The sequence below is a fragment of the Narcine bancroftii genome, chromosome 14 (genome assembly GCF_036971445.1).
Source record: "Narcine bancroftii isolate sNarBan1 chromosome 14, sNarBan1.hap1, whole genome shotgun sequence".
NCBI lineage: Eukaryota > Metazoa > Chordata > Chondrichthyes > Torpediniformes > Narcinidae > Narcine > Narcine bancroftii.
In genome coordinates, this window is record NC_091482.1 from 23,055,075 (window position 1) to 23,069,928 (window position 14,854).

At 40.9% G+C, this 14,854-nt stretch overlaps 1 protein-coding gene across 1 annotated transcript in view; it reads left to right on the forward strand.

Annotated features, from left to right (window-relative positions):
- Window positions 1-299: 299 nt before the first annotated feature.
- Window positions 300-14,854, forward strand: part of galnt17 (polypeptide N-acetylgalactosaminyltransferase 17) — a 309,637-nt gene continuing 295,082 nt past the window's right edge. Inside the window, exon 1 of the mRNA XM_069912162.1 lies at window positions 300-769. Coding sequence (XP_069768263.1) covers window positions 535-769 — 235 coding nt within the window. The 5' untranslated portion in view covers window positions 300-534. The remainder of the gene's footprint in view (window positions 770-14,854) is intronic.

Consider the following 14,854-nt stretch of genomic DNA (forward strand, 5'->3'; position numbering starts at 1 on the left):
CCGCGCATTTCTCCTTCAGTGAACTGAACGGGAGAGGGTATTTGAAAGTCGAGAGTGGTTGACGTCTCGCCAGATCCCCCGGGCGTGCGGAGGACCGGCTCCGCTCCCCATCCGCTGCCGATCCGGCCAACTTCGGAACTGTTCTCGCTGTAAAGCGACCCGGGGAGAGGGGGGCTGTTCCCGGATCGCTCTTGGAATGCACCAGTAGTTGAAGCAACCCCCTTTAGTAGTGGGGGGGGGGGGGGGGGGGCTGTCAGGCAAGAGACCTGCCCCCCACGCTGTCGTTTGAACCACCTGTGAATAAAGTCACTTGGAGACAGCAGTTCGACCCTCTCAACCCCGGGCGGATGGACCGGCTGCCAAGTTAATGCCCATCGCCAAGATCCCACCGAAGCTGCTCTTGGATGTCATTGGGTTTGCACCCTTGAAGCTGAATTTATTCCCCCACCCCACCCCCCCACCCCCTCCTTGCCATCGACCAGATTGATTCCCATCACTGATGGTCGATTCCCGGCTGCTCGCCAGCAGGGATTGATGGCTTCCCTCCGCAGGGTGAAGGGGCTTCTGATTCTCAACCTGGTGGCGGTGGTGGGCTTCTTGCTGTTCCTGGCCAGGTGCCGGGCTCCGCTGAAGGGCTGGGAGGCGGTGCGGGCGGCGCCCAGCCGAGCCGGCTTCTCCAACCTCACCTCCCGAGGCGCGCCTGCCGTCCACCGGGCAGTGCTGAAAAGGCTGTCCCTGCTGGAGGATATCGTCTACCGCCAGCTGAACGGTAAGGGGAAAGCCCCCCCCCCCCCCCCCACTTCCCTCTCCTCTCTTCTCCCTGGAGCGGCTTCTCCGCCACACTTCCAGCCCCCTCCCCTCTCTTCCCTCACCCCCTCCTCCCTTTTTTTGATGTTGCAAACTTGCAGACGCTCAGGGAAGGTCCAGTTGCTCGTCCAAGGCAGGACGTTACTGATTTATTCGAGACCTTGGAAGCCATAGTCCCCCTCCAGTACTGACTGGCTTTTTGGGCCAGTCCCATTTGCCTGCATTTGGTCCATATCCCTTGAAGCCCCTGCGAGCCATAAGATTTATCCAACATTGCAACTGAACCCTCTCACGGGTTCCCTCTAAGAAGATCATCCTGGAGAATCTCAGCAGATCAAACAGTATACTTTATCTACAAAGATGAAGATACAGGACAAAGTTTCGGGCTTGTTTCATCTTGTGCCCTCCCTCCCTTATCCACCTATGACCCCCTTGTTAAGGGCCTGCCTAAATTTTGTTCATACCTCGAAGAAGGGCTCCAGCCCAAAACATTTGGTTCTGTATCTTTATCTTTGCTGTATGAAGTGCGCTGTTTGACCAGCACTGTCTTTTAAAAAATTCAATCACGGATCTGCAGACTTTTGTGTCCTACCATTGTTTCCTCCTTGCAGATCAGGCCCAGCCCTGATTGAAAGAGATGCCCCTCAAGTCCCTCCGAAATACCCCCCCCCCCCCACCCTTCTCATCTTAAGCCCTCTAGTTCTAGAATCATCCACCCTGGGAAAACAACTATAATGAAGACCTTGGTGATTTTATAAACCTCTCCTCAAATACTCATGCTCTGGGGAATAAAACTCCAGTCTCCCCCATATTTAATAATTTCATATAGAATCAGTTGGTAATTCAGAGCTATTTTAAAATGGAAAAATTACATTCTATAATATAAATATAAGAATGAGGATAATCCAGCAAGGAGGGATTTTTTAAAATTTATCTGCTTAAGGCTGAAGTCATGATTGGCAATGTTGGAATTTCTTGTCCACCTCATTGCCTCAGATACTCTACCTAATAAAGGTGAGCATGCTAAATGCCTTCTCCATCACCCTGCCCACCTGAGCCACTGGTTTCATGCAACTATGCTCCTGTACCCCACGCTCAATTAATGGTAAGTTAATTTAATTCTGACAAGTGTGAGGTCAGGCACTTGGTAAAATTCCTTTCATGGGTTCTTTGAACTGGCTGTTAAAAGAATCCTGGGCTGGAAGGCGAAATTGGTGTTTATTTTTCCTTCCAGTGTATCCAGAAGCACTGCTAATGGCATTTGTCCAGGGCCCCTTGAGATACAGATTGTGAAGATCTGAGAAGTGTACAGTAGGGCAGGGATTGTGGCTATTTGGTGAACGTGAGTTTTGTGCTCAATCTGATCTTCCAATACCATTTTCCTCAGTTGATCAAATTGGTGGTGCATTGACGGTGGCAGCGAATTTCTCTGACAGGTAGTAGCCATGATATAGGAAGATCTTACAGTGAACCTTTATCGTTGCAGTTGGAGCTGTTTGGCAGAAGACTTTAATTTGCAGGTGTTGGGGTGAGTGAATCGGTTATGTCTTGGATTTTGGCCTCTGAGCTGAGCTAACACAGCTCTGTCTGCAGACGGCAGCTCGACTACTTAGACTTGGGTGACATTGGTTCTGGAGTGTAATCTCTGTAGGCGGAGTAGTTTCCATTGATTCTGAAGATCAACTCTACTCCCATGAGGAGTTTTTTCAAAGAGAGGTGCACTTTGCTATGAGAAAAAGGAAGAAAAGTGTGTGGCAGTGAAGGAGCTTTACTTAACACCACTCTTCCCTGCGCCAGTATTCTGGCTTGCATGCTGTTGTGGACTGTACGCAAGATGAAGATGGATATCTGTGGGCAGCAGAATGTGTGGAGGGGTTCAGCACACTTCTGCTGATTCATCGAGTCAAAGGCTTCTATATATTTGTAGAAGGCCTAGTGTCATGGCTGATGTTCTCTATATTTCTCTGCGCAGTACTTGACTTAAAGTAGCTTGTTCATTTTCATGGGATCCTTGCATCTTCACCAACATCAAGTCTCATTGCTCAATAGATTCTAGATTCTATGCTGGACTCATTAGTAATTGCCGATGAGGGTATAAATGTTCATTGCCATAGAATTTGCAATTTGGTTTTGTTACCAGGGAGAGGAGTATCCCCACTGCCAGGAGAGTGAGAATTAATCCAACAGCGCATTAACCAGAATAAGAGTAACAGGGTAAAACAATTTTTTTTAGACACACAGCACAGTAACAGGCCATTTCTGCCCATGAGTTCATGCCACTCAATTTACACCAAATTAATCTACACCCCTGGTTTGTTTCGAATGGTGGGAGGAAATTGGAGCCCCCAGGGAAAACCCATGCAGACATGGGGAGAACGTACAAACTCCTTACAGATCACACGGGATTGGAACCCCTGTCCCGATCGCTGGCGCTATGGAGGCATTGTGCTAACTGCTACACCAACCGTGTTGCCACAAATTGTTTCATGTTCTGAACCTCATTATTTATTACTTTGGACTCATTAAACTGATCATAATGAGTACCAGCATAAAATTGAAATTTGAGTGTTGGCAGCTTTTTTTTTAAAGAGGAGCTAAATCCTGAGATGAATAATTGAGAGAGGCAGGATGGAGAAGTGAAATTGAAGAGAACTCGAAAGATCCTTCCAGTGGAATGGTGGCCCATGACATATTTAATAATTTCATATTGAATCAGTTGGTAATTCATAGCTATTTTAAAATGAAAAAATTACATTCTATAATATAAATATAAGAATGAGGATAATCCAGCAAGGAGGGATTTTTTTAATTTATCTGCTTAAGGCTGAAGACATGATTGGGAATGTTGGGATTTCTTGTCTACCCCATTGCCTCAGGACTGAGAAGGCAGATAAGAATCAACTACTCTGGTATGCCTGAAGACACAAGGCAGTCGAGGTAATGAAAGAAGATTTTTTTCCCTGGTGGGCAGTGTTTAACCAGATGGGTTTGTACAACAATGACCTATTGTGGACACACAATTTCTCCTCACTTATCAGTGAGGTGCAATAGCAACTGCACTTTCTGAGAAAACTGAAGCAGGCAAGGCTACAGGCCACCTTTAAGTCAATCTTCTACAGGAGCTACAGTATGTCAAGGGCATCCTGGCTGGCTGCATCACAGTGTGGTGCAATTGCTGCAGTGAAATGGATCGAAGATCAATCCACAGGACCATGAGTGGCAGAGAGGATCACTGGAGTCTTCCCCCCCACATTGATGGGATTTACCAAATCTGTAAGGAGTTTCTACTTTCTTCCCGTGTCTGCATGGGTTTCCTCCCTCTGTTTGAAACGTAATGGGGAGTGTAGGTTAATTTGGTGTAAATTGGGCGGCACAGATTCATGGGCCAAAATGGCCTGTTACTGTGCTGCATGCCTACAGTTAAATTTAAATTTAAAATTTAGAACCTTTGAGGATCCCTTCCACTCCGAACATACACCTTTCAGCTACTCCCATCGGGAAAGAGATCCAGGAGATTCAGAGTCTGCACCACCAGGCTGAGGAACAGCTTCTTCCCACGGGCAGTGAGAATGCTGAACAAGCAAAGGAACTGCTCACACTCACCCTCCGAGACTCCCATATTTACAAAACAATATTTATTTGAATATAATAAGATGTGTCCTGCATATGTATTGTTTAACATATACATATGTTATCTGTGGCTGTGTGTCTGCGAGTTTTGCACTGTCTGGGGAATGCTGTTTCATTGGGTTGTACTTGTGTGATCAGATGACAAAAATTTGACATGAGTTTTCTTTTACATACCAAATCCATTAAATTTCTTGTGTAATATTTAAATTTCCCACCTGCAATGATTAGATTCAGTTTTGTTTAGTGTTGAAAAACTGAATTCATTATCAAAATAAAGCAACTTTGAATTAAATGGCATAGATAGTATCACCTGCAACAAAATAATTGAGTTTATATAACTCGCAGAACATTCCCACGGACAAACAGAACTGTATTCAACTTGTCGGGGAGGAGATTTTACTGTTCTTTCTTTTTCCATCTTTTTATTGATTTTAATATAAAGCATTCAATAAACAATGCACTGAGAGAATGAGATTACAATATGCAACAATCAGTAAATAATAATAGTGTCTCATGTCCCCATACTCAATCAAAGAAAAAAAAAAATCACTTTAGAGTAAAACCACCCTATACTAATCTGAAAGATAAAAAAAAAAGCAAAATCTGGGAAGTTTTGGATCAGCGTTCATCAAACATAAGAAGCCTGGTCCTCACCCAAAAGTGAAACATGCTGTGATACGAGCCCAGAGGGCCCCAAAATCCAGCAGCAATAGATATTCACCAAGACCAATAGTAACTTAAACAAAAGTTGCTTTTAATTATCTTTAAACATGAAAACAGTATCACACTTTAATTTATCACTATTGACTTAACTAACCTAACTTAACCCCCTTCTAATTCTAAATGCACGTGTATGTAATGCGTGTGTAAGTTCAAAAAAGTTATTTGATTCATAGTCCAAACTCACTTCTCATTCCTCCAAGTTCACTGGTTACAGGCAATTCTTATAATGTGCACAGAATTTAACATTTATATAGTTCACCAGGCTCTGGTGCTTGAAAGGTAAATGGTTACCACTCAGGAAGGTTCTTGTCGGTTTTCAGAGAGAGATTTGTTGTTCCAGGACACCCACAACTGATGCCTTCTTAACCAGCCACTTCAGTGTCTTCCCAAAGAAACTTGCTCCCTCAGGGTTCTCCAGATGATAACCTCTTTCTTTCAGGTCACCACAAAGTGCCTTTTTGTTTCTCTTATTACAAGTGAAACATTAGGCAGCCAGTCCTCTCTTCTTACATGAACCACAAGGGTTTTGACCAGGCTGAACTAAGCACTCGCAACCCATCTTCCAAATGGGGTTTTCTACAAGCTTGCTAGCTTGTCCTGTTCTAGTTCCAGTTGCTGCTGCTGACTGTAGAACTGATACTGATCTCTCTCTCTCTCTCTCTCTCACACACACACACACACACACACACACACACACATGCACACACACACACAGAAAAACCTGTTTTACTCTCTGCTTGAAAAACCACATGACCCTGTTAGAACAGCAAGTTCCCCTCTAGACAGAAGGCGGCTCTGACAAGTTCTTTCATCTGTTGCCTTTTTGTAAACAACAATCCATTAGTAAAGTCTCTTGGGCACTCTCCAAAGCTTTTGCAAAGGCTCTGGGGCCACGACATGTCTAGCATGAGCAGAGATCTAGTATTTTAAATAAGATCTGTATTAAAGTGTTTGTATGTGACCTACACTAACAAACCTTGCCCCAATTTATCTCCCAAAAACATATCTATATTCTGTCACAGCTGGTATCAGGAAGGGACAATAAATCAGAGAAAATATTAGAAATTTATCATATAAAAATATTGTATGAATGGATGCCAAGTTTCTTCAAATGTAACAGAGGAATCAAATGTAGCACTTCTAATTTTATCTAAATTCAAACAGGCCGTGGGTTGAGAAAACCATTGAACTATAGTAGGCGGAGTGGGGGGCTTTCCATTTAAAAATTGCTCTCCTGACCATCAGGGTGGTAACAACTTATCATCCGATGAGCAAAAGTTGGACAATGACCTACATCTGGTCCTAAAACTCCAGAAAGAGCAGTTAAAGGGATTTGCTTGTAAATTAATTGCGAGAATTACTGAAGGAACACCGGAGTTATCTTTTGAAAACGTGACAGGATCAAAACACGAAGCCACTTGCAAATTAAAATTAGGAAAGATGCGGACAAGCTTGTCCTAATACATATGTTCCCTATGTAATACCTGAAATTGAATAAGGGAGTGTTGAGCGCAAATTGATGAGGTATTAACTAGTTTAAGAATCTTTTCCCACAACTGTTCAGGAGAAGACTTTTGGAGCTCCTGCTCCCATGCCCTTTTAAATTTATCAGTCAAGACTGGTCGCTGTTAAACCCTTCTGAGAGGGGTTCAAACAAAAAGTAGCATCAACCATATCTGACTGATACAGCAGGGGAAAATTAGGTAATGCAGCATTCAAAAAATGTCTTATTTGAAAATATCTAAACAAATGTGAACAAGGCAGACCAAATTTGTTTGAAAGTTGTTCCAAGGTTGTAAGATAACCTTCCATGAACAGATCCCGAAAACATATGATACCCTTAACCAGCCAAAAAGAAAAAGCTCGGTCATTCACAGATGGTTGAAAAAGATTAATTACAAAAAAAAACAGAAAAAGTTTTAAAAAAATTTAGTTCATAAACCATATTCATAATGTGTGCTTGGTTATCAGTTTACTAACCTTGGTAAGTGCAAGAGGAAGGGTAGCTCCCAATAGAGTAACTATTGAAAATTTCTCGACCAATTTCAATTCCAGATTTACCCATGGCGGATGTTCAAGTTTATCAGAATAATAAATCCTGAATATGGTATATCGAATATAATTGCCCAGTAGTAAAATCTAAAGTTAGGTACTGCCAAGCCACCACCCTTTTTCAACTTCTGTAATTGAGCTTTATTTAGCCAAGAATTTCACTTCTGCCAAATTAGGAAGATATCCTGGAATCAATAATATGATTTTGGGATAGAAATTGGAATGGCTTAAAATCAATACAAAAATTTAGGTAAAATCACCATCTTGATTGCATTAATTCGACCTACTAATGATATTGGGGACCATATAAAAAGGCATTGTTTCACAAGATCAATCAAAGGAAAAGATTCAACATATAAATCTTTAATATTTTTTAGGAATTTTAATTTTCTGGGAGAAATAGTGGCGGCGGAGTCAATTGTATTATTTAAGAAAAGGTTGGACAGGTATATGGATGAGAAGAAGATGGAGGTTATGGGCATTGTGCAGGGAGGTGGGACTAGAAAGGGGTGTTTGGTTCGGTGTGGACTAGAAGGGCCTAATGGCCTGTTTCCGTGCTGTAATTGTTATGTTATGTTAATACCTAAATAAGCAAAATGATCCCTAACAATCTGAAACAGAATATGCTCATAAATGGGTACCTGATATTCAGGGGAAGTAATTCACTCTTGTGAAGATTTAATTTATAACCAGAAATTGCTATTGCAAGGATAACATAGAAGGAACAGATTACTCAGGTTCTGAAACATATTGCAACAAAATCATCCGCATATAAAGATACTTTATGAATACTAAACTGCCCTAGTATTCCCCCAATATCATCAGAATTTTGAAACGCAATTGCTGAGGGTTGCAGAGCTAAAGTTACTGTTTTAGTATCAGCCATTGTTCTTTGCCCGAAGAAATTATGTTGGTGTCAGATTAATGCCATTCACTTGCAGCACTGCATTTGAATTCTTTTGAGTTACACTCTCAGTTTTACCTTGGAGTTGCAAGTCATGTCTCAGTGAGCAAGAATGATTATTGCATGATTAGGCAACTTCAGTTGAGAAGGTAACTTTGCAACGCAACTGGAGATCCTCCCTGACAGGTAAATGCTAAAGATCCCAGAGCACGATTTGGAAAGAAGTGCAGTAGTTATCTTTGAAACTTGACCAAATTCTGTTTGTAGAATGATTGCTGCATTATTACAGTAATTTGGGACATATTGTGAACTGTTAAAGCTTTTCTGAGAGATCCTGAAGTCTAAAAGGGGCTACGTAAATGCACCATAAATTTATTGGTAATGAACCAAGGAAAATTAAAGCAGTGCTAAATCTTGGACAAAGCCGCAATTGGGTTGGTAGAAATCATATGATTTGGTGCAAGTAAATAGTGACATTTAAGACTGATTATAGGCTTGTGTAATACTCGGCACAAAAGGTGTGCATCTTGGAGGAAATCATCTCGAGATTTAGTCATGTGAGTTCCATAAGGCAACATCCTAGGTCAAGCCATGATGTTTCATTAATGTCTGTTGTTCCATCATGGAATAGAAAGGGAACTATTCACAGTGATCAGCTCCATTCCCAGTTCACAGATAATTAAGCAGTCTTTGCCTTTTGCAGTATAACTGGATAACACTCAAGTCAGGACCAATAGATGGTAAGCAATATTATAGATGCAAGGCAGAGGCCAAAAAAGTGCAGCATCTTTCCTTGAAATTTACTGACATCTTTGTTAGTGAATCAACCATCATAAACACTTTTGGAATCATCATTAATTAGAAGTTCAACTTGCCATAGAGTTACAATAATTCTACAGCAATTAGTTCAATATCTGATTCCCTTGGATCTACCTTTTACAGGTCCTGAGCCCCTTGCCACGTTGATGAAGGGCTCAGGCCTGAAATGTTGGTTATCTTATCTCTGTCTCCCTTGGATGCTGCGTGACCTGCTGAGTTTCTCTTGGAATTTTGTGCATGTCCCAAATCTATGACCTTGAATATCTAGGACTACAAGAACATCAGGGCAACTGATGCACCATCAAGTTACACACTGTCAGATTTTATAATATTTCTCATCAGTACCCAATCAAAATCCTATAAATTCATACTTGACATTTTTGTGCATGTACACCCATGGGAATAAATGTATTTTCCATTTGCTTGAGACTTACTCTTACAATACCTAACTAATACACCTGCATTAAGAATAAACTGTTTAAAAGACAAAAATACTGTACTGTACTTACATTGAACAAATTTCACTTGCATTAATATATAAACCTTAAAATATTTTACTTTATTTTCATTCACATTCTTTGAAAATATTTAACTGTTGCTGCATCTGCAGGTTCCTCCCCCTCCACGGGGCTGCATTATAGATAATTAACCCCCTTCCCCAAATTTACAGATAAAGCCTCTGACCGGGGCGACTCTTACTAAGCAGGGATGAGACTCCTTAAGAGAGTCACCCCAACGGCAAGTGGCACCAACCAGCACTTCTTCCTGGGCGACACCATTGCTATTTCACAAAACTTTATTCAAACAGCTGCTATGAGCAAAGCATGACCAAGGCACTCCCTCCGCTGGCTGAATATTTGCTCCCATCTTCTCCAAAGATTTATGTGTTACTTCAGAGAACATTTACCATTTTAAACTTTCGGGATTTTTTTTGCCTATTATTTTATTCTTTTTTTTGCTGGTTTCCTGAGGCCGCCCTTTGCTTGAATTCCAGATACCAGGGATTTACTGTACCTTCAGTGAAGAACTACACACACTCCCTGCATTAACAGTCATTGTTTTTTTAACCCCTACTGCTTGGAACAATTATCATTTTCAGAATTTATATTAGCATTTGGTAACATTTGTGATAGTCTAAATTTGAAGTCAAATATTCTCCCTGTGATTCACCTTGAGTTTATGTTTAGAATTATCTAGTTATGATATTCAAAGCTTAAACAGAAACAAAAAAAATGCTCTGCACTTATCCAAATGGAAGCTTCAATTTTGTTTAGATTCAATTAGTAACTGAATCAGAAAATAGGAAGTTGCATACAGCTTTGCAAATTCAACAGTCTACTCGTTAATATAAATCAGATCCAAGCATAAAAATTCAAATAATATTTGTGTTTTATCTATCAAGACTCCATAGTATGGTGCCAAAATTGTGCCCCGATCAAAAACACTGACCTCGACTTATTTTGAGAAAAGGTTTGAAAAAAACTTTTCTCAAAGGTTGAGAAAAATGAATAGCTTTTGAAGGACTTGAAAGATGTCATCTACATGGACTTCAGCAAGGCCTTTGACAAGGTCCTGCAAGGTAGGATGGTTGGATCACATGGGATCTTCAAGGATGCATCCAATTGGATACAGTGGTAAGAGTCAGAGGGTGACACTGGCGGGTTGGCTTTTCAGATTGTCATGGGCCACAGGGATTGGAGCTGGGGAATAAAGATAACCACAAGTGAGGCTCCTTGTTCCTTCAGATTTTAATTAATGTTGGAATATTTACTGGGTGGGGGGAGGAGGTTGGGGAGAAATTCTTTTCCACTCCCTTTCTCAGTTCCTTCTTTTGCTCCCTCTCTTTGCTTCCAGTGCCCAATTTAACATTGAATCTGATAGCCTTATTTTTACATCCTCATTCAATCCAGGATATTCAAAGTGATTTGTTTCAGATCAAAATCGGTGTTTTACCTGTTCACTCAGGGCTTGGATCCTCTGGAAAGGGACCAGCACCAAGTTGGTTAATTTGTACATTTCCAAATAAAATCCACATAGGAAGTTGGTGTGAAGTTGCAAGGACAATTTAATTTTCCACGTGCTTCAAAGTCAAACCCACTGATTACAATGGCAATAAACTGCTGAACTTCATACATCAGATCAATATCCATTTGAAATTCCACATATTTCTGTGGGAATTTTGGCATTCACAGGTTAAAAAAAGCTTTATTGAAGATAAACACCTGATAGTAAGAACAAAATCAACCATGCTTAACTTTTCTTGCTTGCTGGATCTGCCACCATCTAATTTTGCCAACTCGATAAACTTCCACAACATCAATATGGATTACCTGCTGGTTGATCATAAAGCTGGAACGATCACAGCATCCTCTTGTGATGTTTCTTTCATTCATTGGAAGACTCTCAGCCTTTGTTCAGTGCCTGCAATTCACTAGAGTGGTTGCATTGAGTATGTGCCCCACTGCTCTACTATACTGAGCTTGAACTTAGACCATTGTGATGCAGCCACACCATTTTATTCTTATTTTGTATTTTGTAGTACCTGATTTTTGATGGTAAACCAATATTTTCAACAGTCCTTTTTACTATTTATATGACTAGTGATGTTCTTTCCAGTAGTTTTCAAAGGGTGACCTTTTTTTGTTCTGAAGAACTGGTGCCGATTTGTTAACAATATTTATTGTTAATTTAATCATGTAATAAGAAAGTTTACAATTTTGAAACAGGGTGGAAGGATTAGCTCTACAAACCTAACAAGCATGCGCTGAAAGGAAAATATGGAATGTTGAATTTAATGTGAAGTCTTTGAGGAAATCAGTTGTCCAAATAAAAAAAAAAGATTTGTTAAGGCTGGGTAAAAGTGTTTCATAAGATTGAAAATAAAACATGTTGGAGATTCTGCAGTGGGGTCAAACAGGTCACAATTAGAAACCGTTTGGATTGCACAATGCAGACTAATTTCCTCAGAGGAGTCAGAGATTGATTATTCACAAGTAGTAAAACCCAGAATTACATTGATCAGAATTGTCTGAATGGAAGAACGATCAAGTAATTGATTAAGATTTTATTAAAATGACTGGTTACTCTGTAGTGTAAATAAAACCATAAATTCAGAAATGATACAATTATTTGAATCCAATTCATTTAAAGCCTACTTAATTCATAAAAGCAGTCTAATTTCACTTTAAACCGAATAATTTATTGGCAAAATTTTGTTGACCTCTCTTAATCTAGCAATATAGAGTTATCTGTGTTTTAATTTGTTTTGGGGATATTAAATAGGAGAACTTAGTGGTATAGAGGCTTTATTCAAGGTTGTTCAGAATGATGGATCTCAAATAGGGAGGTGCAGAACAATGAACAGAGTTAAACTGAGTACGTTCCAGGGAGTAGTTCTGTATCAGGATAAAATCTGTGAAGAATTTTCGATCAGTATTGAAGAAGAAAATAATTAAAATATTGAAATACTGCAATTTGTATGTATATTTGCAACTATACATTCGGCAAGCCCAGACTTAGAAGTCCATAGAACAAGGTAAAATAAATTGTGTTATAATTGGATTGAATTCAGGTTCTCAAGTCCTTCCCTGCTCCCCTACCCCTCCACCTTCACCATCCTGAAGGTAATGAGGGCAGAGAAAAGCAGTGAAAAGGTATGTTTTGGCTAGTAGTGAAGAACGCAGTAGAGATACAATATATAGTAAAACCCCTATGATTTGGAATTTAAGCAGCGGGCAGCCTCAAGCAACCGGCAAAAAAGAAAAATTGACATGAGGCGGTGTCTTAAAAAAGCAGCCTCTATCCTCAAAGACCCTCACCACCCAGGTCACATCTTCTTCACTCCACAACCATCAGATAAAAGGTACGGGAGCCTAAAGACGAGCACTCAGTGGCATAAGGGCAGCTTCTTCCCCGCTGCCATCAGATTCCTGAATAATCAATGAACCAAAGACTCTGCCTTACTTTTTGTGCACTTTTTTTCAATATAGTAATGTTGCAAGATAGTTATACTATGAACATTTGCACTATAACGCTGCTTCAAAACACTGAATTTCATGACTCGTTCATGACAATAAATTCTGATTCTGAAGAGCAGTGTGAGCTGCTTCAATGAATATCAACCAGTAGTATTCACATGAACTGTGATTAAATGCTTTGAGAGGTTGGTCATGGCTAGAGTTAACACAGACTTGAGTAAAGATCTGGACCCATCGGAATTTGCCTACCATCACAATCGCTCTACAGTAAATGCAATATCACTGGCTCCCTGGATCACCTAGAAAACAGCCGCATGTACTCTTCATTGACTACAGCTCAACTTTCAGTACCATCCTTACCCTCAGTGCTGGGCAACAAGCTTCAAATCCTGAGCCTCTACTCCCCTCTCTGCAGCTGGATCCTTGGAAGAACACAGTTAATACTAATTGGAAACAAAGTCTCCTCCTCACTTACGATCAATTCAGGTGCTCCTCATGGATGGGTTGCTCTACCTGCTCTGCACCCAGGACTGTGTGGCCAGGCACAATTCAAACACTGTCATCAAATTTGCCGATGACACCACGGTTGTCAGCAGAATCGCAGACGGCAATGAGATAGGTCAACTGGTTGAGTGGTGCTACAACAGCAACAACCCAGCACTCAACCTTAGCAAAACCAAGGAGCTGATTGAGCACTTTTGGAAGGGGAAATCAGGAATATATGAACCAGTCCTGATCGAGGGATCAACAGTGGAAAGGGTTAAGAACTTCAAGTTCCTGGGTGTCAACGACATCTCTGAAGATCTATCTTGGGGCTTCTACATTGATGCAATCGTGAAGAAGACTTGCTAGCAGCTATACTTTCTGAAGAGTTTGAGGAAAACTCCTTACATTCTGAATGGCTGTATCACTGAATGGCTGTATCACTGCCTAGTATGGAGGTGCCAATGGATAGGACAAAAAAAAAGCTACAGTGTTGTGAACTCAGCCAGTGGCTACACGGGCGCTGGTCTCTACTCCATCGAGGACATCTTCATGAGGTGGTGTCTTAAGAAAGCAGCCTCTATTCTCAAGGACCCTCAACACCCAGGCCATGCCCTCTTCAGACTGCTACCATCAGGAAGGAGGTACAGGAGCCTGAAGATGAACACCCAGCCGCACAAGAACAACTTCTTTCCCTCTGCCATCAGGTTCCTGAATGGCCAATGAATCACAGACACTACCTCACGTTCTCTTATTTTTTGCATTAATTAATTCATTTTAAAATATAATTTTATTGCAATATTTACCCTGAATTTGCTGCTGCAAGAATAATGCAAAACAATAAATTCTGTTTCTGTTTTAATAATAGCAGTAAAGAGGTTTCCAAACAAACAAAGTTGAAGGGATCTATGCCTTGCGCAGACAACAAAGCCTTTCAGCATAGGTATTTTCCTGTGTTGTACCCTTTTACGTTCATTAAATGTTACCAGATTACCATTTACTGCCTTTCAGAGCATGGACGTATTGTTCCATTATTTTGAATGGGAGGTGACTACATTGAAATGCACAATTCCTACATCCGGTTCACATTTGCTCAGCTGTGAAAACATGGTGCATCATGAGCTCCTTTAGAGCTGAATCAGAGAGACAAGGTGCCAATGAATAGGATTGGTCCTGTTGATTGACTGATAGATTTTTGACAACTACAGTATGTATAAAAGTCACATGGGCCAAAGGTGGGAGTTCAACAAAATCATGGCCGATCTTCTACCTCCCGTCCTATCCCAAATCCCCTCTAAAATCCAGAGATCTGTTGGATCAATGGTTTCCATGCATTTCTTTGGCTTGGCTTCACGGACGAAGATTTATGGAGGGGGTAAATGTCCACGTCAGCTGCAGGCTCGTTTGTGGCTGACAAGTCCGATGCGGGACAGGCAGACACGGTTGTAGCGGTTGCAGG